At 48.2% G+C, this 25,272-nt stretch overlaps 1 protein-coding gene across 3 annotated transcripts in view; it reads left to right on the forward strand.

Moving 5' to 3' along the window:
* The window catches only part of MYO1D (myosin ID), a 154,544-nt gene that overhangs the window by 31,854 nt on the left and 97,418 nt on the right, over positions 1-25,272 (forward strand). For all 3 annotated transcript variants that reach the window (XM_033078838.2, XM_033078839.2, XM_033078841.1), the window contains exons 2-14: positions 2,758-2,966; positions 3,868-3,961; positions 4,748-4,913; positions 6,628-6,681; positions 7,546-7,641; positions 8,725-8,841; positions 10,023-10,226; positions 11,341-11,486; positions 11,567-11,681; positions 12,279-12,449; positions 17,062-17,132; positions 18,941-19,015; positions 20,426-20,558. In XM_033078838.2, coding sequence (XP_032934729.1) covers positions 2,758-2,966; positions 3,868-3,961; positions 4,748-4,913; positions 6,628-6,681; positions 7,546-7,641; positions 8,725-8,841; positions 10,023-10,226; positions 11,341-11,486; positions 11,567-11,681; positions 12,279-12,449; positions 17,062-17,132; positions 18,941-19,015; positions 20,426-20,558 — 1,651 coding nt within the window. The remainder of the gene's footprint in view (positions 1-2,757; positions 2,967-3,867; positions 3,962-4,747; positions 4,914-6,627; positions 6,682-7,545; positions 7,642-8,724; positions 8,842-10,022; positions 10,227-11,340; positions 11,487-11,566; positions 11,682-12,278; positions 12,450-17,061; positions 17,133-18,940; positions 19,016-20,425; positions 20,559-25,272) is intronic.

Raw genomic sequence — 25,272 nt, forward strand, 5'->3', positions numbered from 1 at the left:
GTGAAAAGCACCAAATGGATTTGTGGTCTTGTTTTGTGACCTTGCCCTGCAGAGGAATTGTGGGTTTAACACAGCTCAAAGCTCCCCATTTGCACTGCCCCTGTGGGTTGTTTTCTTAAGCTTTCCTGAGCAAGGTAAACCCAGCTCTCCCACTGGAGCCTTGCATGAAAAGAGGCCCTGCTGTTCTTGGCCTGCTGCTCTGCTGAGCCACGCTCAGGGATGAAAAGGGGTTTTATCAGCAAGCAGGGGCAAGGAGCTAGAGCTCCTGGTGGGAACATCTCAGCACAGCTCTGCAATTTTCACTCTGGTGCTAGAAAATAAAGAGAAATGAACTGAGATGTAAATGGGGGCGTCACTTGTTCACCAACTCTGTATCCCCAAAGCCAGGCTGGAGAGGTGCCTTTCTGTCAAGCCTGGGGACACATCCTTCTTCCTCATCATCTCCATCTGTCTTTTGCTGCAGAGCTAAAGACACAACTCACTAGAGCCCAGTAAAATCTTCTGGAACTTGGCTTGGAGGCCCAGTGTGGGATCTGTCTCCAAGCTGAGCTGTGGGGAAGTGGCAGGCAGGATGTGAGCCTGCTGCCTGTGCCAGCATCCCAGCTGGAACCCCTTGGAGCGGGGGCTCTGCAGGGACAGGCTGCCAGGGCCAGATCTGGAGGCTGTGCTTAGAGGCTGAGGGTGCTGGCACTGCCCAGGCTCCCCAGGGAATGCCAGAGCTCCAGGAGCATTTGGACAGCACTGCCAGGGATGCCCAGGCTGGGATTGCTGGGGTGTCTGGGCAGGCCAGGGCTGGGACTGGATGATCCTTGGGGGTCCCCTCTCAGGACATTCCCTGATTGTGTGATTCACTCAGAGACGCTGAACTGTCACAGGAGGAAACTTAAACTGGGCTCTGGCAATGCAAGTTTACATAATTCATTACTTAAGGAAGAGGTCAGAGTATTGGGTGCTGTGATGGTGGCTTGGCATGACACTGCAGCAGGAATGGCCTTTACTTCTTTATTTCCCCTCAGCTAAAACAACCCCCCTCACCTTCTCTGTGGCCATGAAACCTCCAGCTGCTCGTGGGCTTTAAAACCTCATCCATAATTTGCTGGATCTTTGTTTTCAGTATCAGAAGTGCTTTAAGCAGCAGTTCTGTACTGCTGGGCAGGAACTTGGGAGAGCAGGCTCAGTGTTCTCCATTGGGCAGCTCACCTTTTCCAAGTGTCCATTTCCAGAGGGAGGGAATGATTCATCATTGTGATGTTCTCGTGGTTTCCATTTCATATTGATGTCAGGTGTGACTTGATCTTCTTAATACCAACAGTGTTGTGTGAGTTTGGTTTTTCAAGCTCTCCTCTGTGTATGCAGAGTTCCTCATGGGCTCCCAGTCTGGTATTCAAACCCTTTGCACTTCTACCTGTTCAGGATCTTCCAAAAAATGAAAATTAGGGGTATTTTTATTGCTAATTATGTTCACCTTACCTTTTCTAAAATATTACTGGTACCTTTCAAACAGCATAAATCTCAAATATGTAGAATATGTTTGCATTTTAAACTCATTATTGTTTTGGGAAATGCATATCAGGACACTTTCAGTTAAAAGTGATACAGGAACAAGAGGATGTTTTGCAATTCTCGAGTCTTCCCAGTGCAGTGTTCCAGGAGGAAGCTGGAGTGGGAGGCACCAACACTTCTAGAAAGTGCAATGCTGGTTGCTGGATGATACTTCTTGAGTTTTATTACACCTGCTAAAAACTGACGCTGCCAAGATGCTGCAGAAAATTCTCAAATGAACAATAGAAAATGTCAGAGCTGTCACCACATGGGGGTGGTAATAAATTCAATAAAGTAATGTTGGCATTTGTGCCGGAGTCCATCCGGATTCGAGGCTCCTGGGCTCTGTAGAGGGGTTCTGGTGCCATCTAATGTCCCGAGGTTTAAATGCAGCTGCAGACAGGGCGCTGGAAATCCAGGGTTTGTGTGTTCATCCCTAAACCTGTTGTTCTTCCTCCTGAGAAACAAATGCTGTGTGAATTCCTCTGCTGTTAATCTGGAGTTATTCTGAGCTCTCCTCATAGGTAACTTTCAATAAAATGGGAGTTTGTTTGGAAACATCTTCTAACTCAAACATTTTTTTTAAACTAACATCAAGTTATTTTCTGTCTTGTTTGCAGAAAGAATCAAAGAGCCAGGTAGGATAGGAATGGTGTAGTTTAGGGTTGTTTGCACACATTCTTAGAAATGTTTCCTCTCTGGTGTAGCAGCAGTGATGATGCTGAAGTGCCTTCCAGCAAAAAGGACTCACTGCTAGAGCTGAGAGGCTGCAATTCCCTCCTGGGCTTCTGTCTTTGTTTACTTTCAAGTGTGATTAAACCTCTCAGTGATGGCTTCAGAACTCCTGCTCCTCTGGCCTGAGCTGGGCCATGGGGAGCTATGGAATGTGAAAAAGAATTTGCCTGTAAATCCCTTTTGTGAAGCAGATTAGCTTTCCTCCTCAGGTTTGTGTTGTTCACTTATTGGCAGTTGTAGAAACTGTAAATTCCATATCATTTATGTGGAAGTGAAACAGAGGTAGAAATGTCCTTTGTAGGTGGTGGAACTTCAAGCCAGCTCTGGGTCATTGTCCCTGTACCCTCGTGTCTCTGCTGCTGAGGCAGGGTTTGATGTCACAGGGTGTTTTCACAGGGTGATGGATGGAGGAGTTCACCCAGGCAGACTGTTCTGAACCGCTGCATGTGTCTGATTTCTGCCTTTTGTCTGCTCTGGCAGGTTCGAGAAGGGCCGGATTTACACCTTTATCGGGGAGGTGGTTGTTTCCATGAATCCTTACAAGAACCTCAACATCTACGGGCGGGACATGATCGAGCAGTACAAGGGCAGGGAGCTCTACGAGAGGCCTCCCCACCTCTTCGCTATCGCCGATGCTGCTTACAAAGCCATGAAGAGACGATCCAAAGACACCTGCATTGTCATCTCAGGTAGGCTGCAGGGCCTGCATGGTGATGAGCACTTGATCTGTGTGAAATTCCAGGCCGAAGGAGAAGAATGGTTTGGCTAATGACAGCGTTTCATAAAAGAAGCTTCATTAATCTTAAAGCTGCTCATTTGCATTTGAATCCGTGTGTGGAGAACGGGCACAATTATTTCTTATCTCATTCAAGAGCTGGTGCCAGCCAGGAGCTGGATCTGTGCCTGCACAGGGATAATGCTGAGCAGGAGCCTTGTGTCTGCTCTGGAGAGTGACCTGGGATCAGGAGTGGCCTGGCATCAGGAGTGACCTGAGATCAGAGAGCTGGGATCAGGAGTGGCCTGGCATCAGGAGTGACCTGAGATCAGCAGAGCTGGGATCAGCAGAACTCAGCCTGTCTCTCCTCAGGTGCTGCTGATTTCTGTCACTGCCCTGACTGGCCACTGTTTGTTCCCTGCTCCACTGGAGAGGCCATGGCTCCAGCAGTGGGAGCAGGGCTGGTACCAGAGTGATCCCTGGCTGGATCCTGGCACTTCGTTTTCTTGATGTTCCCGTGCTTGGGCAGCTCTGAAAGGAGAGAGCCCCGGGCTGGGGTGCTGAACAGTGGCCCCTTGTGCTGCTGCAGGCCAGGCTTTCTCCTCTAACAATATTCCTTTGATCCTCTGTGTGCCAGCCCTTTTCCCGACCTGTGGAATCTCTCAGCACAATTGCTCAAAGTCAGCCCAGCAGCAGCAGCAGCCAGGCAGGGTTATGGCTGTGTTTAGAAAATGTCCCAAGTGCAAACAAAGATTGCTTTAAAAAGAAAATATCAAACTGCCCAGGCACTGTTGGGGTAGAATTGAGGTCTTCTGTCCAATGATTTGTTTTGCTTTTTTTCATCTCTTTGGTCACCGTGGTGTTTCTGCCCCCAGGTGAAAGCGGGGCTGGGAAAACTGAGGCCAGTAAATACATAATGCAGTACATAGCAGCCATCACCAACCCCGGGCAGAGGGCTGAGGTGGAGAGGTAAGGCCTGGGCTGGAAAAGAAGGGAAATTCTCCTGTTTATGATCTCTTTCTGTGGGCTGTGTAGCACCACGTTATCAGATGGTCTCTTGTATGTGCTGATTTATACTTAACATTTTCAGGTACTGCTTTTACTCTGGGAATTTTGCAGCATTAATTGCTGAAATCACATTGAAAAGTTTATTTTGAAAGTTCAAACTTTCAAAATCAAAACAGCATCAGAAATACCATCCAGCCAATATCAACCATCTAATGGCAGGACTCAAGGATCTTAGAGATCTTTGCCAACCTAAATTACTCTAAATCGCTTTTCCTGGGGCAAATTGCCTGAAATTTGGGTGGGCTAGAACACCATGTGGAGTGCAAGGAGTGTATTCCATGACCTTCCAGGCTCATATGATTCTGAATTGCAAAATGTCCCTCTCTGTCCTGGAGTAGAAGTTTGGAGCAAAGAATGTGGCTCTCTGCAGAAACAGACTTAAACCTACCCCAAATGAACTTATGAAAATGACTTGAAAAAGAGTTCAGAAAATTGGTTTCAGAGCTCAAATGTGTATAGAAGCTGAATTTCTGGTGCTGATTTCAGGGTGGGGGTCTGCTCTTTGAACCAAAGAGCATTTGGTTGCTGACAGCTCCCAGCTGATTTCCCATGGGATTGCTGATGTCTTCCACATCTGCACAAATCAGCCATCAAAGAGCACCACTGCTGTCATTGAAAAAAAATCCCATGGTGTGAGTGTTGAAGTCTTACCCTGTTCCCTTTTCCATCTATCCATCCCTGCTGCAGAGTGAAGAACATCCTGCTGAAATCCAACTGTGTGTTGGAGGCCTTTGGCAACGCCAAAACAAACCGCAACGACAATTCCAGCCGCTTTGGAAAATACATGGACATCAACTTTGATTTCAAGGGAGACCCCATAGGTGGGCACATCAATAATTACCTGCTAGAAAAGGTAAGGCACCCTCCCTTCCAGGGTCACAGCCTTTGCTGGAGTTACTTTTGCAATCTGGGCTTTGCCAGTAGAAAGTTTTCCATTCACACGTGCAGCAGGTGAGATATGAGGGCACAGAAAAACAAATCCAGGGCTCAGGAGTCAGGAAAGTCATTGCAGTGCTGGGAATGGTCCACCAGGACTGCCAGAGCTCACCAGAAACCAGGCTGTGTTACCCAGAGGATTTTGTCTGTGGTGCTGTGGGAAGTTTAATCTCAGTTTTTATTTTGGATACACTTTACCCTCTGCACAGCTCCTGCTTTGTAATTCCTGCACTGAGCTCTCGCTGGAGAAGATTTCCAGGGCTGGAGGGAGCAAGTGTGTTTGAGGAGTGTTATTTTGGAATAATGCCACAGCCTCGGGTGAGCTGTTGGTAGTGGTTTTTTTATATATTCCAAATGATCCTGAGCACAATTATTTTTTGGTGCCATTAAGTGGTGTCTGAAAACATTGGAATATGCAAAACTGGAGAACTCAGGCGTGAGCCGTTAACAGTTCTTGCTGTGTGAGACACGTCTGGCTTTGATTATGTGTTTGACCGCATCTGCCAACACCCTTTTTTGTTTGTGTTTCTTTTTTACTTATCCCCTTATTTCCCTGAAGTCTATTTTCAGAATAAACACTTTATTTTAAAAAACAAAACAACAAACCCAAACATTTAACTTGGATACTTTGATGTAAAAAGAGGGCTGGGACTGCAGCTGCCGTGACTTAAATCCTGATGATTTATTTATCCTGATTGTTTATTTCATATTCTTAACTTCTCCCAAGTTAAATTTGTTTCCATTTGAAAGCAGTGGAGACTCTGGCCCAAATACAAGCAGTAACAGACAGTGGCTTTGCAGCAGGGACAGATCAAATCATGGAATATCCTGGACTGGAAGGGAACCACCAGGATCATCCAGTGCAGCCCCTGGCCCTGCACAGACCCCCCAGCAATCCCAGCCTGAGCATCCCTGGCAGTGCTGTCCAAACACTCCTGGAGCTCTGGCAGCCTCAGGGCTGAGGGCTGGGATCATTCCCTGGGGAGCCTGGGCAGTGCCCAGCACCCTCTGAGTGAGGGAAAAGCCTTTCCCTGATCCCCAACCTAAACATCCCCTGCTCAGCTTTGTTCCTCATCACTCCTCATATAGTTCAAACTTGTAGCATAAAATAAGGACACATTGCTTGTTGGCTGAATGTCTGCTGCATTTTACCCTTTTTTGTGCTGTTTTCCTCTGGTCTGGAGTGAGGATTCTGGAATGGAGCTATGGCTCCTTAAAACAAGGCTCTTGTGTCAGGGCAGAGCATTCCCTGTACAGCTGGATGCTGTGGGCAGCCTGTCCTGGGGGTGTAGGAGTGGTGACCACTAGGCCCTGAGCATTTATCTGTAGTCGCAGACTCCTGGTTTTAATTTCCAGTGATTAAATAGTTCTAAAATTAAAATGATGTTTTATTTGACTCTTCCATGAAAGCAACCCTGTGGTTCCCACATGGGACTCCTGGGTGGAAGCAAGACATTGCAGCAGTTACACAAGCTGGTGCTTTTGACTGTAGACCTCAAGCTCCAGGGTCACATGTGTGTGATAGTATTCCCAAGAGCCTAAGTGTGAGCTGGGCTGGATTTGGGGTGGCCTGGTGCTGTGGGTGGTGCTGATGTCCCACTAACACTCTGCTCTGTGCTTTGTTCCCCCAGTCCCGTGTGATCGTGCAGCAGCCCGGGGAACGAAGCTTCCACTCCTTCTACCAGGTCTGTGTTCCTTTGCTGGAGCAGTGACTTGTCCCCAGTTTCCCAGACACTGTGGGCAGAGCACTCAGGGCTTTCACCCTCTCATGTGTTTTGCAGCATCTTGGGTGATCTTGGGTTCCTCAGTTCTCTGCGGGGGCCTGGGCTGGGAGGGAGCCTGGGAAGATGGATTGTTTTCTATCCTCCAGTCCCATATTAACACATTTGTAAACTGAAAAGGAGGCTGACTAAACAAATATGGTAGGATATTAGACTTTGACTCACTGTTTTATTTGCAGTAAGCCTAATCCCTCTATTTTCTCTTGAGGCCTTTAGTCCATATGGAAGTAGTTTTATAACACCAAATTGACTTTTTTGATTTTTTGGATGTTCTTTAATGTCTTCCACATTGTGTGGTGGTTCTCTGTGTGTCCTTTGGAGGATATGGTCAGCCTGTTAGTATAACCTTGATTCTGCACTGAGGGAAGGGGAGGTTTGTTTGTTTGTTTATTTTTTTCCCACTTTTTCAGTACTCCATGATGGCACGTTAGCACTTTCCTTACGGATGTGTCATTTCAGGAGGAAAAGTCTCTGTCTCTGTGTGGGCAATGTGCTTGCCAAGGCACAGCTGTGGCAAGGCACAGGTGTGAACAGGTCTGTGAGGGCTTCAGGCTGGTTTTTATACAGTTGTGACTCTAAAGGACAGTGATTTGTGGTGGCAGAGCCCTGCACCAGTGCAGGCCCTGCATCTTGCACGTTGTGCTCCAGATATTGCAGCAGTAATTAATAATTTCATAATTTTTCATGTCAAGCAGATGAATAAGAGACAGAAAAAAAGAAGAATGTTCTATTTTTTATTCACCATTTCTTAAAACTCTCTTCATGCAGCTCCTGCAGGGAGGTTCTGAGCAGCTCCTGCGTTCTCTGCACCTCCAGAAGGATGCATCAGCCTACAGCTACATCTGCCCTGGGGCACAGCTCAAGGTGAGGGGGCTGAGGGACCCAGGACAGCTTAACATTGCAAGTGCTGCTGGAAATGCCCAAAGCACTGCTGAGCTAGCAGAAGTTGAGGTCAGGGATGAATATAGAAAGGTGACACAGTTGTGTTGTTTGTAATGTAGTTTCTGGCACTACAAGATGAAGCTCGAGTGTACTTAGGACCATAGAAAATATATACTTCTATTCTGCTTCAAATATACAAATATACCTGTGCATGCTGCATGTGTCTGTTTATAAACAGCAATAAAATGATTTATTAATTAATGCAGGTGTGGATATTTGACCCATTACCAGTAGCAAACTTTCCATGCTCTATAATGGGTACCTTAAACTGCCTTCTGGAGCAAAAACCCAATAGGAGTAATTTTTTTTGCAGCAGGATCTTTGGCTTACTGAAGCACTGAGACTTCATGTCTGTCTTGTCCTCAAGGGGGAACTCTGAGCAGGAAAGAAGGCAACAAACCCATAAAGGTTTTAGACAACAAGATCCTTAACACTTCAGATACATCTGGAGTTGTCCCTAGTGTTGTCCCTTTCAAGCAGGGTCCAGACCAAGGTTCTCTGATTTCCTAGGTGCTTGCACTTTGCTGCAGAAACCCTGAGTATTCTCCCGTACCAGATGATTCTGTCAAAAAATGTGCATTGAAAGCAAACCCAGGAGGCTGCAGGGAGGGAGGGAGAGGCTGATCTTGAACAGAGAACTGGTGGAGAACAGAGATCTCCTGCTGGTGCTCTGCAGCCTCTGCTCAGAGGGTCTGTGACTGCACTAATTGTCCCTGTTCTTCTGGGATTTTTTATGAAGTCTTTCTCGGCAAATTCCACTGGGAAATTTATTGTGCTGTGGTGGATTTCTGTGTCTTCTGCTGCCAGAATACGTGTGTGCAATGCAGGGTTCAGTGTCCAAGTACACAAGATGGCATTGGAATAAGCTGGGAAACCTCATGACAGTGTCTTGCCTCTGAGAAACATCAAAGTGTATCTCTCTTTCCCATGGGCTTATGAAATCCCTGCTCCCTCCCAGCTGACTCCCATTAAACCCCCCCATCCCAAATTTCTCTCTCCCCTCAGTGTTCCATCAACGATGGGGCCGAGTTCAAGGCAGTCGCTGATGCCATGAAGGTGATTGGCTTCAAGCAGGAGGAGATCCAGACTGTCTACAAAATTGTGGCAGCCATTCTGCACCTGGTAAGCTTCCTGCCCATGGGTATCCATCCCTGAACCCATCCCTGGTTCCCTGGTTCCTCAGGAGTGCTTGTACTGCCAGCAGCTCTGATTGTCATGTTGCAGAAACCCTTGGAAGCTCTGGTAGGCTCATGAGTGTCCAGTTCACAGCTCCAGTGGTGAGAGAAAGTCCTTGCTGGAACAGGGCACTGCAGTGATGATCACATGTATTCCTGCATGTTCCAGATCCTAAACCAGGCATACCACTAAGTACTGGGAGTTGTTTAATATTCTGAAAAAGGGACTGTTGAGGTTTGGCAGTGAGGGGATAGGAGCTCACACTCACCTTCACCACAGTGATTCTGCTTCACTTCATGGTGCAAGTTGAGCACAGGGAACACATGAGACCTCTTAATTCTTTGTGTTCTGAGGCTGAGGAGATCCTTCCTTTTTGTGGATCCTCCTGGGAGTCACAGAGCCTCCTGCCCTGCACAGTGCACAGTGCACAGTGTCCCTGTAGCTCAGCGCTTGTGTTTCCCTGAGGAAAGAGGTGGGCAGGAGGAGGGTGGCAAAGAACAGCTTTATTCCAGTTCCTTCTACTCCTTGGGATGGGGGCTGAGAAGGAAGGAAGGGAGGCAGAGCTGAGTGGGGCCATGCAGGCAGCTGGGGGACAACCCTCTGCTGTGGATCACCAAGGGGTGTCACTGCTTAATCCTGGCACAGAAGGTAGCCAGGAGCAGAGCTGTGCTGGTGGGGTGCTGCCAGTCCAGTCCCACTGGCACTGACCTCAGCTTCCCCAGCCCATTCCCATTGCCTCTGTGGCAGTAGCACTGCCAGGGCACTGCCAGCCAATGGTGAGCTGCAGTGAAGACAAATGCTACATCCAGCATTTGCATGCATGGTGCAATTCCCTGTCCCTGCACTCTGAATCTTGGGATGGTGTTTGATTAAATCTGGGAAAGTGTTTGATGTCATTTGTCCCTAAAGCTGAGCTGAACACTGAGCAGGAATACTTTGCTTTGAGAAAGCCTTTCCTGCTCCAAAGCAGCTCCAACTGACATTGGAGGTTTGAGGGTGTGGATATGGCACCTCTTCCAGTGTGTCAGGAGATTTCCAGCCTGGAACAGCAGGTAGAAAATAGATGGACTTGGGGTCTGCTGGTCCCTGTTAGTAAAGGGCAGATGGAGAAATGCTGCTAATTGCAGGGGAACCTGAAGTTCTGTGTGGATGGAGACACTCCCATCATCGAGAACAGCAAGGTGGTGTCAGTCATTGCTGAGCTCCTGTCCACCAAGGCCGAGCTGGTGGAGAAGGCGCTGCTGTTCCGGACAGTGGCCACGGGCAGGGACGTCATCGACAAACAGCACACGGAGCAGGAGGCCACCTACGGCAGGGACGCCTTTGCAAAGGTGCGTTCAGTGCCCTCCTCTGCTGCCTGTGTGCCCCTCACCCACACACATCCCTGCTGCCCTTCCCCTGGGTTGGGGTGTGCAGCAAAGAACAGGGTGGCATTGCTACCAGAATTTCTCAGTGCTCAGTCCCAGAAGGGTTCTTGGGTGGGTCACTAAGCATAGGGCTTGCTGTACATCCTGCAGATTTCTCTCTGAGTTCTGAGTTCTGTAAGGGTCTGTGGCACCTGCCCATCCCTGCCCTTCCAGCAGGGATCCAGCTCCCACAGGCAGCAGTGCCAGGCACACTGAGGAGGGGTCTGGCTGCAGGCTGGGCTGGCATCTGCAAATGTGTCATACAGGGAGCAATTTGCTGTGAGATGGGATCCTCCACTTCATTTTGCAGTTAAATTCAAAGAGCGGAACCATAACATCTACAATTCAGATTATTTAACCTGAATAACAAAGTGTTACTTAGAAAAAGTTTTTAATGAACTGTAGGATGGTTTGGGTTGAAGGGACCTTAAAGACCATCTCATTCCAACCCCCTGACAGGGGAGAAGGGAGTACTGATGGCAGGAGTGACAATTGTTCCTCCTCTGCTAAGAAATTAAATTATAAGAGAGGAATGAATGAAGTTACGAGTGTCATTGATTATTAACTTGACTTCTTTTCCTGAGATAATGTATTTACCCAGCTTCACAGCACATTTTGAACATGAAGACTTTGAAGATACCTCTGCTTACAGAACATTATCTTTATGAAAGGTGAACAGGATTATTTTCCTGTCATTGTGTTCAGTTGTTGGGTTTCTGTGACTGACCTCTCTCTTGCTCTTCACTATTGTTAAATAATTCTCAGGAGTGGTACTTATTAGGCAGCTGAAAAGCTGACTGGAATCAAATTAGGGAACTGCTGCACCCAGTGACCTCACTGGGATTTTGACTTGGTATAAATGAGTTTTGGAAGAAAGAAAAGAATACTTCCATAGAATATTTTCTTCAGTCAGTAGCTGCTCACTTTCAGCAGAACATGACCTGCAGCTTTGGTGGAGGCCTGGAATGAGCTGTGTTGAATTTCCTGGGAAGAGCTGAGGCAGCTGCAGGTAGGAGCCCTCAGTGTGTGTTTCCTGCAGGCCATTTACGAGCGTCTCTTCTGCTGGATTGTGACACACATCAACGATGTCATCGAGGTGAAGAACTACGACACCACAGTGCATGGCAAGAACACAGTCATTGGGGTCCTGGATATTTATGGCTTTGAGATATTTGACAATAACAGGTAAGCCACCTTCTAAGCCCAGTGTTGTGGCCTTGCCTTTCCCAGAACACTCATCACCTTTTCTTCTCGTGTTTTTGCAGTTTTGAACAATTCTGCATTAATTACTGCAATGAAAAGCTGCAACAGCTCTTCATTCAGCTGGTTCTGAAGCAGGAGCAGGAGGAGTACCAGCGAGAGGGAATTCCCTGGAAGCATGTGAGTGCTTTGGCAGGGGAGGGAGAGGTCGATGTGAGGTCAATGGACCAGCACAAGTCCCGGATCTGAAGTTGCTGCAGTCAATGGGACATCTGTGTCCCTGCCAGGCTGGGATCAGGCTGGAGCAGGAGCTCCCCAGTCACCTCACCACGTCTCCTTGGGAAAATAAGGGACTCCAGGTCTGAGATGAAACCTTTTGTGGCACCTCTCTGATGCCACACACATAACTGTGGTTTCTGTGCTGAGTGCTTATGGGTTTTTCTAGTTGTTGATAGTAACACGTAAAACTTTTGTTTTTTCCTGTTCAAATTCTATTCAGAATGCCAAGGCCAGGATGTGCAGTTCACACAGCTGAACTGTAAAAGACATTTTAAAGGGCATTCTGCAGCAGAGGTCTTGAGATGTATCTGAGGGGTTTGAAAAATAACTTCCTTTGCTGTTCAGTGTAGGAGAGTAGCCTGCTTTATCTGGAATTAGAGATCTGCACATTCAGAGCTGATTGCTCCTTGCTGTCACACTGACTGCTATGGCCAGCACTGGAACCCTCCCATTTCTGCAGCCAAGGTCACCAACACCTCTGTCCTTTGTTTCCTGCAGATTGATTACTTCAACAACCAGGTTATTGTGGACCTGGTGGAGCAGCAGCACAAAGGGATCATTGCCATTCTGGATGATGCCTGCATGAATGTGGGGAAAGTCACAGATGAGATGTTCCTCGATGCCCTCAACACCAAACTGGGGAAGCACGCACACTTCTCCAGCAGGAAGGTAACCCGCAGACCCTGCTGTCCTCTGCCGTCCCTCCCCCACGTTCTGTGCGGGAATGGAACAAGGAAACGGGGTTTAGGGCTGGCTGGGTTGGAATCACTGCAGCTGAGTGTGAGCTGAAGAGCCCGGAGCAGCTCCAGCCGCAGAGGAAGCCGGCAGAGGGAGCTCCAGCATGTGCAGTGGCTCATCCCTTTTATTCGGGATAAAAGGAGCCTGAGCTCGTGCCTTGACATATCATGATGTCATCTGGAACCAATCGATGCGCCGGCTCAGCCCACGTGTTGTTCTTCCCAGGCTGCTCTAATACATAGTGACAGTGAAATTATTCACACTCCTGCATTATTACAGCGCTGTGATTTGGGCTTTTTTCATCATCATTGGCTGCAGAACATGCTCGTCTCCCACTGCAACTCAGAGCACCCCGGCCCCTCGCCTGGCTTTGTCTGGGCTACAATGGGCGAATTAAAAGGCTTCATTTATTCCTCACTTGGCAGCAGATTGCAAAATGGTCACCAGCCTGATTAATTTGAGAATCTTTCACACAGACTAATCAAATAAGGGCTGTTAGTTTATTGATGTCTCTCTACTCAGAAACATTGTCTGAAATGTATGGCTCAGAATGCTGGTCCCCCCTGCTCCCTCCCACCCCAGCACAATATTTTATGTAGGTCAGAAATACCAAATTAGCCTGGTTGTGTAAGATATGTGCTAAAGGCTGCCTTCGGGAGGCCCAAGATAAACAATGGATCTGGCTGGGGCTGTCTGAGGAGAGGCCAGGATGAAAGTAAACCAAAACTGCTTTTTCCTCCCAGATGTTGCTTTCCTTAAATGCAGTTGTGCTGCAGCACACCTGATGTCTCACCTGCCACGTGCACCCGAGCTCAGGGAGGGGACAGGGAGCTTCATTCCAGTGTTGACCCAGATTTCACTGCTCGAGCAGTGACATGGAATGTTCTGAGAAAACCCACCTGAAAACAACTGTGGGGCCTGGCCTGGGTTCATGTTTGAATGCAAGCTGCTTCCTTCAGTGGCAGTGTGTGGGATGGAGGCTGGGATCCTCTGCAGTGGGGTGCTGGGGGAGTGGGCCAGTTTCTGGAGCTGTCAGTGCATGTAGAGAGAGGAGTTTGGTTTCTGTTCTGTCCTTGCTCCCACGTCTGCCCAGGGGAAGGGGCTCTGCCACAGAGGGAGCAGGTGGTCCTTTAGTGCAGTGGCAGAAGGGGATGGAATTTCAGGAGGTGCTATGGGAGGCTATAAAATGAACATTTAAAAATAAAATCTGCTCAAGTCCTCGCCTTCGGGAGTCCCCTCCCAGCAAGGAGACATTAAAGGGCAGCATTGCCAGCTGCAGCGTTCCTCAGCAGGAGGTGGCGTTGTCAGAAACTGCCTGCACAGCCTAAGAGGGAGACAAGGAATTCTGCTATAAATTATGTTTATGGAGGGGCTGGTGGATCTGCCTGCCTTGCTGATTTCTAGTTAAATCAATAGAGCCTTGAAAACATTGACCCATAAACCTCTCAGCATAATTATTATTTTTTCTCCCCATCACACCTCTGCAGACATTCCAGCATCTCAGAGCTCTTCCTCAGTCCCACCCAGAACTGCTGTGAGAGGCCTGAGCCTCCTGAGCCAGGCTCTTCTAACTTGGATTAAAACAAAGGGCTTGGTTCCATCTCCTGCCCTGCCTTTGCAGACTGCGCTGGTTCCATCGGGTCCTGTAAAGTTCCACACAGATGGGAGCTGTTCCCAAAGAGTTGGAGTGTGTGTGTTGGGAACAGCTCCCATCCCTCAGCCCAGTTCATGCTCCACTGCTCCCTGCACAGCACACTGCACACAGGCTCCATGTGGAGAAGCTCTAGGGGGCCGTGGTGCTCTAAATAGTCGTGTCCTACTTTGTGTACCCGGCTGCTCCATGCTGCCGGTGCCCTTGTCCTGGGGAAGGCCAAAGGAGCCAGGAGAATACTGGTGAACACTTCCACCAGCAGAATTTGTGGCACAGTGTTGTGTTCCTGGAGCATGGGGTGTTCTCCTGTTTGTCTAATGCCAGTCTGCATGTGTAGATGTGTGCTGTTCTGGTGGCCCTTCTCAACTTCTCCAAGTTGCATTTCTTTTCTGTTGATATTCTGCTTGGGAAGGATCAAGTGCAGTGACAGACAGTCCATGAATGCCTCAATCTTCAGATTGTGGAGAGTGTCAGTCTCAGCAAACTGGTGAAGGGAAGAGTATCAGAAGGTCCATTCCAGTCCACCTGATGTTGTGTCTCTCAAGACACTGGCCAGTGGTGAATGCCCAAGTGAGAGCCCAGTATGGGCCAGATGTGTACTGATAACTTGATATGCTCCCATTCTCCAGGGACCTGCAGCCCAGGAATCTCCTGTCTCCCTAATAGGGTTTTTTATGTCGTTTTCTTGGTTTTTAAATTGACAAAGAATTCCACAGCTGAGAACTCAACTGAAGAGCTCCTTCTTCCCTGTTTCCCTCCTTCCTCCCTTTTCCATTGTAGATTACCCCTCTCACCTCCTAGCTTTTAAATAGTAAAACACAGTTCTCTTTGTCTTCCACTACATCATCTCCACGTTTTTTGCCATCATCTCTGGGCATTCTTTCCTAGCCTGGGGAAGCTGAGTTCATTGGCCCATCCTCCCGGGGCAGTCAGTCAGCAGGGCATGGGTTCACCTTTTAAGCCTCTCCCAGTTCTCCGTGTCCTTTTTGAGGTGAAGGAGGGTAGTTAAGATCCCAGTTGAGTCAGGAAGGGAGGTTTGGGGCCCATCAGTTCCTGTGAACTTTGCTCTTTCTCAGAGGGAATCCCTCCCCTGCTGGGAGGATTCATTTGTCCTGATTTGCCCTCATTTAGCTCCGGGTGTCTCCCACAGCTCTTCCCAGTCAGCCCTCAGTGATTAAGTGTCCCCACCCAGCCCCATGACCTTCCCATTGCCCTCAGATTATGGCTCATTGCAGATGCTGTGAAAGCACAGACTCAGGGCAGGCTTCCACAGGCTTCCCATCTTTCCAACACCTTTCTCTTGTCTTTATTCACCCTTGAGTGCTGTGAGCTGTCAGTGAGGAGCCTCATGGAAGGGCTCACAGAAACCCAGCAGATGATCCACTGTATTAATGGACTTGCTGTTCTTTTTTTTTTCATTAATTTCAGCAGCTTTGTCCAGGAAACACAAAGTTTGGAGAGAGTCACTCCTTTGGAAAAGCCAAACCAGCAAACAACAAAATCCCTGGTTGCTGTGTTATGGCTCCTAAATCCCTGGTTGCTGTGTTATGGCTCCTTCCAGCCTCTCCAGAGCTGGATGAGAGCTTTAGGAGGAGCTTGTGCTGCCAGCTGTGCCCTGTCTGGTAGCACAGACACATTTCTTTTGCCATTTGGTATTTACCCCTTTTATTGACTTGGTTTGAGCTGTGTGTTTGGGTGCTGAAAAAAGCACTCCCCAGCCCCATGCTGGGAACAAAGCTGCAGCAAGAAAAGTGGCTTTGTTTTCCTGGTATTGCCTCATTTCTTCATTTTCTCTATGTTCTGCTGTACCTTGGTCATCCATCAGCTCTGCAGCTCCTGGTGCTCCCTGTCCCTGCCATGCTGGACTTCCCACACCTCTGGGACCTCCTGGGGACTTTGGTACTCACACTCCTTGGGCTCCTACTTGTGATTATTTTTGTGTAAAATATATTCTGTTTTTTTGTTTTTTTTTTTTTAATCTGTGCCTACAGTTTGAGCCAATCTGTTTTGTATTCTTGGACACAGGTGAATTTTTGGAGTGTATCTCCCTGCTCCTAATCATCCCTCCTCCTCTGCATAGCTGTGCTAATTTCCTCTTTTATTTCTTCGGGACTTTTTGTGGATAGCAGATATCTGCTCATAGCCCTCAGTGGTGTTAAATGCTGCCTGCAAAGACTTAATTCATCCTCCTATAACAAAATCCTCATTCTTATCTCATACTCCCTTTCTAATTAAGCCAACCCTGATGGATTTTTTGGCTCCTGCTATTCCAGAAGGGATGAGTGTGTTACAGCCACTGCTGCTGAACAGCTGCCACGTGGCACTGGACATCTTCTGTTGTACAGAAGGGATGGGATGGGATGGGATGGGATGGGATGGGATGGGATGGAAATTTGAGCCTGGAGCAGTGGATCTGCAAGGGGGGGTTCCTGTTTGAGGGGTGTCAGATGACCAGGAGGGATCTGGGGCTGAACAAGCCTTGCTGTTGTCATGGCAGTTGGCCCATGTCTCTGCAGAGGAGTTACACTGCAATGGCAAAAAGCACAAAGGAAGACTTTAAAAAGTAATAAATTAACTCGTGGGTGCAGTGTTTCTCTATAGGCACGAGTGTTCTTTTTTGCATAATGGTGTTTCTGAGATAATATCAATTTCTTCATAAAATTATAGGCTCTTGCAGCTTCATTTGTACAAGCACATGTTCGTACAGTGCATGCATGGAAACATTTCCAGCAGTGAGTTTCACGTCTGCACATACACATAGCAAGTGGAATTCCTGTAGTTCCCAGTGCTGTTTGGAAGGCAGGTTGCTCTTCCATGGAGCTTGTAAATCCAGGGGTGATGTTTTAATGTCAATCCATGGGTGGTATTTTAATGTATGTGAATTTATTTCAGCTTTGTGCCACGGACAAAACGCTGGAGTTCGACCGAGACTTCCGGATCAAGCACTACGCTGGAGATGTGATGTGAGTTTCCTTCAGAAATAAAGTTGCACCTTCTATTTCTGTCTTCCCAGCAGCCCTGAAGTGGTACAATATTCTGATTTACTGCTGCTTCTGGTGCAAGCCAGAATAGCTGTCACACACAATTACAGGGTGCAGTGCTTGCTTATCATTTAAATCTTCTGCTGGTGCCGTGCTCTACAGAGTGGGAATTTGTACTTGGAGTGAAACAAAAGGAGAGTGAGGTGTGGGGGGTGAGGAGAGAGCAGTGCTCCAGGGGGAATAAAAAGGGAAAAAAGGCAGCAGTGTTTATGCAGGAAAGCTACACTGAGCTAATAAAATGTGGTTTAGACATCTGTTTGGTGTGATTATATAACTCTGGCTTTAAATTCTCCAATCAGTTGGAGCAGGCTGGAAGCACAGGGGAGTGATAACCTGCAGGAGGGTTGGGAAGTGCTTGTCTGGAACCTGCAGGAACAAGTGCAGGAGGTGACAGCAGTGGGAAGGGAGAGTGAGTGGAAGTGAAGGATGCACATGGTAGAAACCATTTGCTGGGAAAACTGTTGTGTGGAATGTCACTGGAGTCATTTAATGGTTTAGGATTTGTGTAACTTCCCATGTCAGAAGAAAGGCAGTTACTGAGGGAATAATTCATGATTTCTTTTACCTTGGGATTAATTTTACTTTAATTTCCAAGGACAACCAGTGTGATCAGACTGGAGCCCATGTAGCACAAGCAGGTTATCTTCTGGAGTCTTTGCTGAGCAATTCCTGACAGACATCCCTGATTTCAGGGGTTTTGGAGGAGAAAATACAGGTGCTGTCTTAGTGATTGAACCTTCTGCCAGTGGCTGAGAAATGGTGTAAAAGAAAACTGAAATGTGGAAGGAATCACAGATAGTTCAGGCTCAGATCTTACATGGAGCTCTAAGACTTGAGGGTGGGGAAGCTCTGGCACAGGATGCCCACAGCAGCAGTGGCTGCCCCTGGATCCCTTGCAGTCTCTAAGGGCAGGTTGGATGGGGCTTGGAGCAGCCTGGGACAGTGGAAAGGGTGAAATTGGATGCCTTTTAGAAGGTCATATCCATGACTCTGTGATTTGAGGATGGCTCTGTACAGGGATTTGCAGGTTGTGGGTTGATCCCAGAGCTGCAGGTTGGGTGCAGCTTCACAGGGTGGCTTTTGGAGCTCAGGGAACATCTGTGTGGGAGTCACTGAATGGGGAGATTTTGGACCTTTTCTGTGAGGACAGAGTACTGAGACTTGGAGAAGAGTGAAACCCTGAAACAGTGACCTCCTGGAGTGGTGTTCCTGTGGGAATAGAGGAGGGAAGGAGTCTGAAGTGTGTGTGTTTCTGTGTGCATTGATTTCCAGGGGAGCTCCCCAGTCACTACTCAGAGGCTGCTCTGGAATTCAGACTCTCTCCACCAAGCCAGGGGCAGACTGCACAGATTGAAAAACAAACCTGAACTTCTCTAGGATTTAACACAAACACACACACTCAGTTTGGAGACAGAATCCTGAGTGTAACTCCTGAATTTGGGCCATCTTTCCCCTGGCCAAGTGCTGTGAGGCGTCTCAGGCAGCTCCTGCCCATCTCCAGGACTCTCTGAAGCCACTTGTGTTGTTCCTTTGCTGGAGGTGGGAGCTGGGCCCAAGGATCCAAGTCTCACACTCTGCTCCTGCAGCAATTCGTGACAGGCTGGGAGCTGGGCTGGATTAGCATCTGCTGTGTCTGTAGAAGTGCAGGGATGCTGATTCCCCAGTTACCAGCAGCTCACAGAAGGACTTGGCTACTTTGCAATTAACTCTGTTTTTCCTTTATTTTTTAGTTACTCAGTCACTGGATTTATTGACAAAAACAAGGACACTTTATTTCAAGACTTCAAACGCCTCATGTACAACAGGTAAGAATATTAATGAGGTGAATTTTAATCTGATTTGTCAGAATCCTTTTTTGTGGAGTGATGCTATCAGATACTCAGGTTTTCAGTGATTCTGTCTTCAGTGTGTGTGAATAAACACATTGCTTTGGGATTTGATCTTTGTACATCTCCTGTGACCAGAGGCTGTTAGTTGGATTTTTCAGGTTAAAGTCCTTTTTCTGTACATGTGGTTTCTGTTCTGATGCAGCCTTTAATTGAACAGAATTTAAAGTGGTTTTTTTTTCAACCAACTGATTGTGCAATCAGGACAGTGCAGAGTTTGCTTGTGCTGCCTGATTTGTCATTAACCTGTTGCAGATTTACCATCACTGCTCTGCAATCAGTGCTAAAGATACTGGGAAGCTTTGGTCTACAAAGATATCCTTGGCCTCACCTAAAACACCCTGTTCTGAAAGAAAATGGGGAGATAGTTTTGAATCCTTTCATGTCTGCAGTGATGTGAGAAGTGCAAACCATGAGGTCACATGTTGAGCAAGAAAAATTTGCCTTGAGAAGCAGATTTGAAATCCTATCAGAATGTGGGTGGAAGTGCCCATGGAGCTGTTTTTCTTTACCTGGCATTAAACATGTCCTCATTTTGTATTCTGCAGCTTTCAGGGGCTCTGCTCAAAGGACAGTGGGCACAAACACCCTGCAGTGGTGGGCACTGTTTACCTGTGCAGGTGTTAAATTGGTCTGCAGTTTAGGTTGACTGGCTCTGCTCCCTGAGCAGTCCCACTGTTCCTGTTTTCAACTGACCAGAAACCCACTGACCAGAAACCTTGCAAAATATTTGCTGTGTGGTTTTATCAGATTTAGCCTGTTTTCTGTGAAGTCTCTGGAAAATCCTGTTCCCAAACACCACTTCCAGCACATTAAAGCCTGTGACAAATTGCCCATTGGATTGCAGTAAATGTGCTTAGTTTTTGTCTGTTCCTGAACTCTTGTCATCCATCAGGGCCAGTTTACCTCACCCTGAACCCTTCAAAATACAGGCTGAAGTGTATAAATTACTTTATATATCAAGAGAGGTGCAGAAATGCAGCTTGAACACAGGTGACAGGTTCTAAGGGAGGGTGGTGTGGGAATTGCTCTCCTCTGTGTTGATTAAATTCTCTCTGTTGTGCCAGTGAGGCAGCCCCTGCCTTTGATGGATCACTCTGTGGGATTTTCACTGTCCTGTTCCTGCACATCCTGATCTGAAGGGAGAATGTGCTGGTTGTTTTTCCACAATGTTCGGTTGAATTTGCTCTTAAGAGCACAAAATGTTGTGCCCAGGAGTGTCCCCCTGGTTTGGGTGATGCCCTGTGAGCTGGAAGCAGCAGTGGGTCTGGGTAGAAACCAACTGTTGGATTGTGCTGGGAGACTGCAATTAAAGAGACTCTCTCATAGCTCCAACCCTGTGTTGAAGATGATGTGGCCTGAAGGGAAACTGAGCATCACTGAAGTCACCAAGAGACCTCTGACAGCAGCTACTCTGTTCAAGAACTCCATGATTGCTCTGGTGGACAACCTGACACTGAAGGTAAAGACTCCTGTTTCAAAATTGACTCTGACTTCTGATAAGAAGAGTGTGGCTTCTCCCTGGAGAGATTCTCACTTCCCATCCTGCCACCTGTCAGGAGCTGGGCTGGTCAGAGGCAGAGGGGCCTTGTCTGTGCCAAACAAGTTCTTGGCTGGGCAGGTCTCAAGGAGGGTCACTCCATCCCCCATGAAGGTGGAGTTGTGGTTCCCCCATGAGAAGTGCACCTTTCACTCGTAGGAAAACCAGTCTGTCTTAGGTAATAATTATTGTATCAAATCACCTTTAACAAAGCTCTTTGGGCAGAGGGCCCAGAGGATGCTGTTCATGGTGGAGAGATTCTGTCTGGCTTCCCATGCCAATGGGAGTACAATATAGACAGACTGTGGGAGTTCCTTCTTTCCTCCTCTTTGCCATGCCACAGGGTGAGGTTGGAAAGCTTTTATTTCATCAGATATTTCAGTTTTATGGTAGAAGGCATTGCTTGGGCAACCAGCACATTGTGTGATGGAGGGTAGGGAAGGGAATGCTCTGGGAAGGGGCTGTTGGAACAGCACAGCCAGGCAAACACTGGGATCCCTCATGTGAGTTGAGATCCCTGGGGAATACTGGGGTGTTACTGGGGCTGGATGACCTTGCTGGACTCCTGACACTGGGGTACAACCCACAAGAGATGAACAGAGAGCTCAGGGTGCTGGGGTGGGTTCACATTCAGAATAATTAAGCAATAGAGAGCAAAGTGCTCTGAGTGTCTTCTTGGGAGCTGTGGGAGCAAAGGAAATGGGTGACAGCATGGCCACCCGGTGCTGGCTGTGCACAGGGAGTTGTCCTCACTTCTTGTTTCCAGAGTTAGGACATGAAATCAAACCTGGCTTATAGGGTCTCCCCAGAGGGTGCTGGGCACTGCCCAGGCTCCCCAGGGAATGGTCCCAGCCCTGAGGCTGCCAGAGCTCCAGGAGCAGCTGGACAGTGCTGCCAGGGATGCTCAGGGTGGGATTGTTGGAGTGTCTCTGCAGGACCAGGAGTTTGACTGGAGGATCTCTGGGAGTTCTCCAAACTAAGGATAATCTGGGATGCCATGATTCTGTATTTTTGTGTTCCTGTACTGGAGTGGGTCTGATCTGAGCTCTGCAGGAGGCTCTGGGACCCACCAAAGCTGCCTGGAGGTGCCACTGAGCCACTGCAGTGGGGAGCAGAGCCCTGTGGCTCCCCAAGAATGTTCTGCCTCAGGGCTCCTGAGAAGATACCCTTGTGAGCCCAGCCCAAGGCCAGGCTTTGCTAAAATAGGCACCAGTAGTCAAAATTGAGAGAATGCCTGAGTAGGCAGAGGGGAGCTTTTCCTGGATGGCAAACCAGGAGCTGTCAGAGCCAGGAAGGTGGCTGTGACCCTGCTGGGATGGGGACAGGCTTCAGGCTGCTTCCCAAGGAGTCAGGATTGATCTGATCTGTCCATCTTCCAGATAATGTGCTGGCTGGCTCTGACCTGAACCTGGTACAGGTGTCAGGAGCTGCCAGGAACCCAGTGACCTGTTTTGTGTTGTGAGAGGAGCAGTTGTGGAAGGAAAAGTTTCTCCTTGGTGCTGCTGGCTGTTGTTGCAGGTCTGGTCCTACAGAGTGGCCGTGATCACTCGTGCCCAGCCCAGTGTGGGGAGCCTGAGGCAGCACAGTAGGAGGTTCAGGACAGCAAGAATCACTGGGGATATTGTGGGGAGAGCTGTGATCAGGGCACAGCAGGGAGCTGGGAGTGGGCAGGTTCAGCAGGGATCTGTGGAAAAGCTTCCTTTCCTTGTTTATTGGAAAAATTATTCCAGGCCACCTGGTAGGTATGAAAATAGAACAGTCCAGAGAGTGCTGTGCACTGTGGTGGTTTGAACAATTCCTGCAGCTCCCAGCAGGGCATGGAGAGTTTAAATCCCACCTTATCCATCTTGAATCAGTGGGTGCCAGCATTGCTCACTCAAGGCTGCCTGGCTTGGGTGGAATTAATTTACTTCAGTGCATTTATCATCAGTATCTCTATCACAACTACCAGCCTTTTCCAGGGGTAGGAACAACCAGGAGCTGTTTCCAAGTCAAATTCACTGGGAGGTTCCTGTGTGAGTCTCAGTGTAGTCATTTCCCATTCTTTACCTGTCCTAAATTTCATTGAGAAACTTGTATTGAAGCTGTTGGTGTTTTCCTGATTTTCTGTTGAATAGCAATGGAGAAAAGAAGATTTCATTAGTGTTGAGATACCAGTGCTGATAAGCATGGTTTATACTCAGCATGCTCCAAAACCAGATTTCATGGAGTCACAGAATTGTTCAGGCTGGAAAAGCCCTCTGAGATTGAATCCAGCTGATCCCCAACATGGCCAAGGCTACCATTGCCCCATGTCCTCAAGTGCCACATCCACACCTTTTTTGAACACTCCCAGGGATGGGGACTCCAGCACTGCCCTGGGCAGCCTCTTCCAGGGCTTGACAACTGTTTCCATGAAGAAATTTTCCCAATATCCAAACTGAGCCTCCCCTGGCACAGTTGCCTTTCCTCCTGTCCCTGCTCCCTGGGAGCAGAGCCTGACCCCACCTGGCTGCTCCCTCCTGTCAGGGAGTTGTGTTGGTGAGACCCATCCTGCAGCCATCCTGTGTCACTTTAAAGGGACTAAATTTGGGGGAGGTTCCTTAGATAAGGCTCCTGAACACAACCTTTGTGTACTTCAAGCAGTAAATCAGAATGCAGAGAGCTTCTGGTTGGCTGCTCTGGCCTGAGCATCTCTGTGAAGTGACTTTTGGGACAGTTAATGACATGCACATGTCATTAGCAAGGCAATAATTGGGTATCCAGGCCATGCTGGTTATGCACAAAGAACTGGATGCTGTCCCTCAGGTCACTGCCTGTTTGGACACTTGGGTCTTCTACAGGGTGAAGCCACTCTCTGTTTTGGGGACCCCATCACTGCAGTTCCAGGTGCTCTCATCCTTCCCTGGGGCTGTTGCTCATTTTTCCTGTGCTGAATTTGGGAATGAAGTTGCACTAGTGGGGAATCAACAGTGACACTCTCTGTGTGTCTTGACTGTGGCTTGGATCCTGCAGGACTTTTTTGGGAAGCCTGTGGTCACAGCTGATGGAAAAAGCTCTGAACACAGGGTTGCACAATCTGCTGAGGTCTGGGGATGTCAGAGCATTGAGGTTCCTTAGGGGAGGTAACAACAGTTCATGTTATTCTCAGCTGTTTCTCAAAAAAAAACAGATAGGCTTGAGTTTTGTGCAGCTGGGGCTGATGGTTTATTGACATGGCCTGGTGTTCCCAGTGCAGTCAGTGCTCCTTGTGTCACCTGGGCTGTTCTGTCTCAGTCCTCTGAAAACTCCTTCAGACCACATTTATATGCTCAGTTTTTCTAGTCCTCGAACAGGATGGCAGCCCAAGAGCTCCCTTTACTGATCCTCATGCTTGGCCTCCCTGGAGAGCTGCAGGGTTTTTGGCTGTAGCAAAAGTTAGTCTCCAAAAGTGCCAGTTTGGTGGGCAGGAATAACAATAATCTTGGAATTTTATAATTGTTAAGGCTGGAAAAGACATTTAATTAAGCTCATTGAGTTCAACCATCAGCCCAGCACCACCAGAATATCAAAGTCTGTGGCTACAGTAGCTGCAGCATTAGTGGTTATTTATCTTTTCTTCCATTTAAAATAACAACCTTTAAAAATCTCTTTTGTTGCTATTCCATTTCTAGCCTGGAATTTGGTGGTGAAGCAGAGCTCTGCAGTCTCTGAGAGGAGGGGCAGGTGTTGTGGTTACTGGGATGGCTCAGGAGCTTCCCTAGGGTCAGTGCCATGGCACTGGTGTTGTTAACAGTGCAGGGACTGTTCTCAAATCTGGTTTTAATTTCAGCTTCTGCAAACAAGTCCATATGGAGACGCTGGAAATGCAACACCTCCAATCCTGGGGGCAGTTTTGGGGCTCCCATAACAAGAAAGACATTGAGGGGCTGGAGCATGTCCAGGGAAGGGAACGGAGCTGGGAAGGGGCTGGAGCACCAGGAGCAGCTGAGGGAGCTGGAAAGGGGCTCAGCCTGGAGCAAAGGAGGCTCAGGGGGGCCCTTGTGGCTCTGCACAACTCCCTGACAGGAGGGGCAGTGAGGGGGGGTTGGGCTCTGCTCCAGGGAACAGGGACAGGAGGCGAGGGAACGGCCTCAGGCTGGGCCAGAGGAGGCTCAAGGTGGATATTGGGAAAGTTTATTCATGGAAAAGGTGCTCAGGCATTGGCACAGCTGCTCAGGGCAGGGCTGGAGTCCCCATCCCTGGAGGAATTTAAAAGCTGTGTGAATGTGGCACTTGGAGACAGGGGTCAGTGGTGGCCTTGGCACTGCTGGAGATCAGCTGGATTCAATCTCAGAGGGCTTTTCCAGCCTGAACAATTCTGTGACTCCATGAAATCTGGTTTTGGAGCACACTGAGTTTAAATTATGCTTATCAGCATTGGTGTCTCAATGCTGCTGAAATCCTCCAGATTTACAGAATTTTTTTGGCAAAAACTTCCCTTAGGTAGAAAAAAGTCTTATGTTTTTTCCAAAATCAAACCACTTGAAACAAAAACTGGATTTTCCAGTTGCTATGTGCCATTTCTCAAGACCATGTTTTACTGCCCAAGCTCTTTTCTCTGTGGTGGATTATTTTGGGTGGCTGTTTCGTAAATCCTGACCCTGTGGCTGCCCCAGCTGTGACTGATGATCTTCTC

This window comes from Catharus ustulatus, chromosome 23 (genome assembly GCF_009819885.2).
Source record: "Catharus ustulatus isolate bCatUst1 chromosome 23, bCatUst1.pri.v2, whole genome shotgun sequence".
In the NCBI taxonomy this organism is placed as follows: domain Eukaryota; kingdom Metazoa; phylum Chordata; class Aves; order Passeriformes; family Turdidae; genus Catharus; species Catharus ustulatus.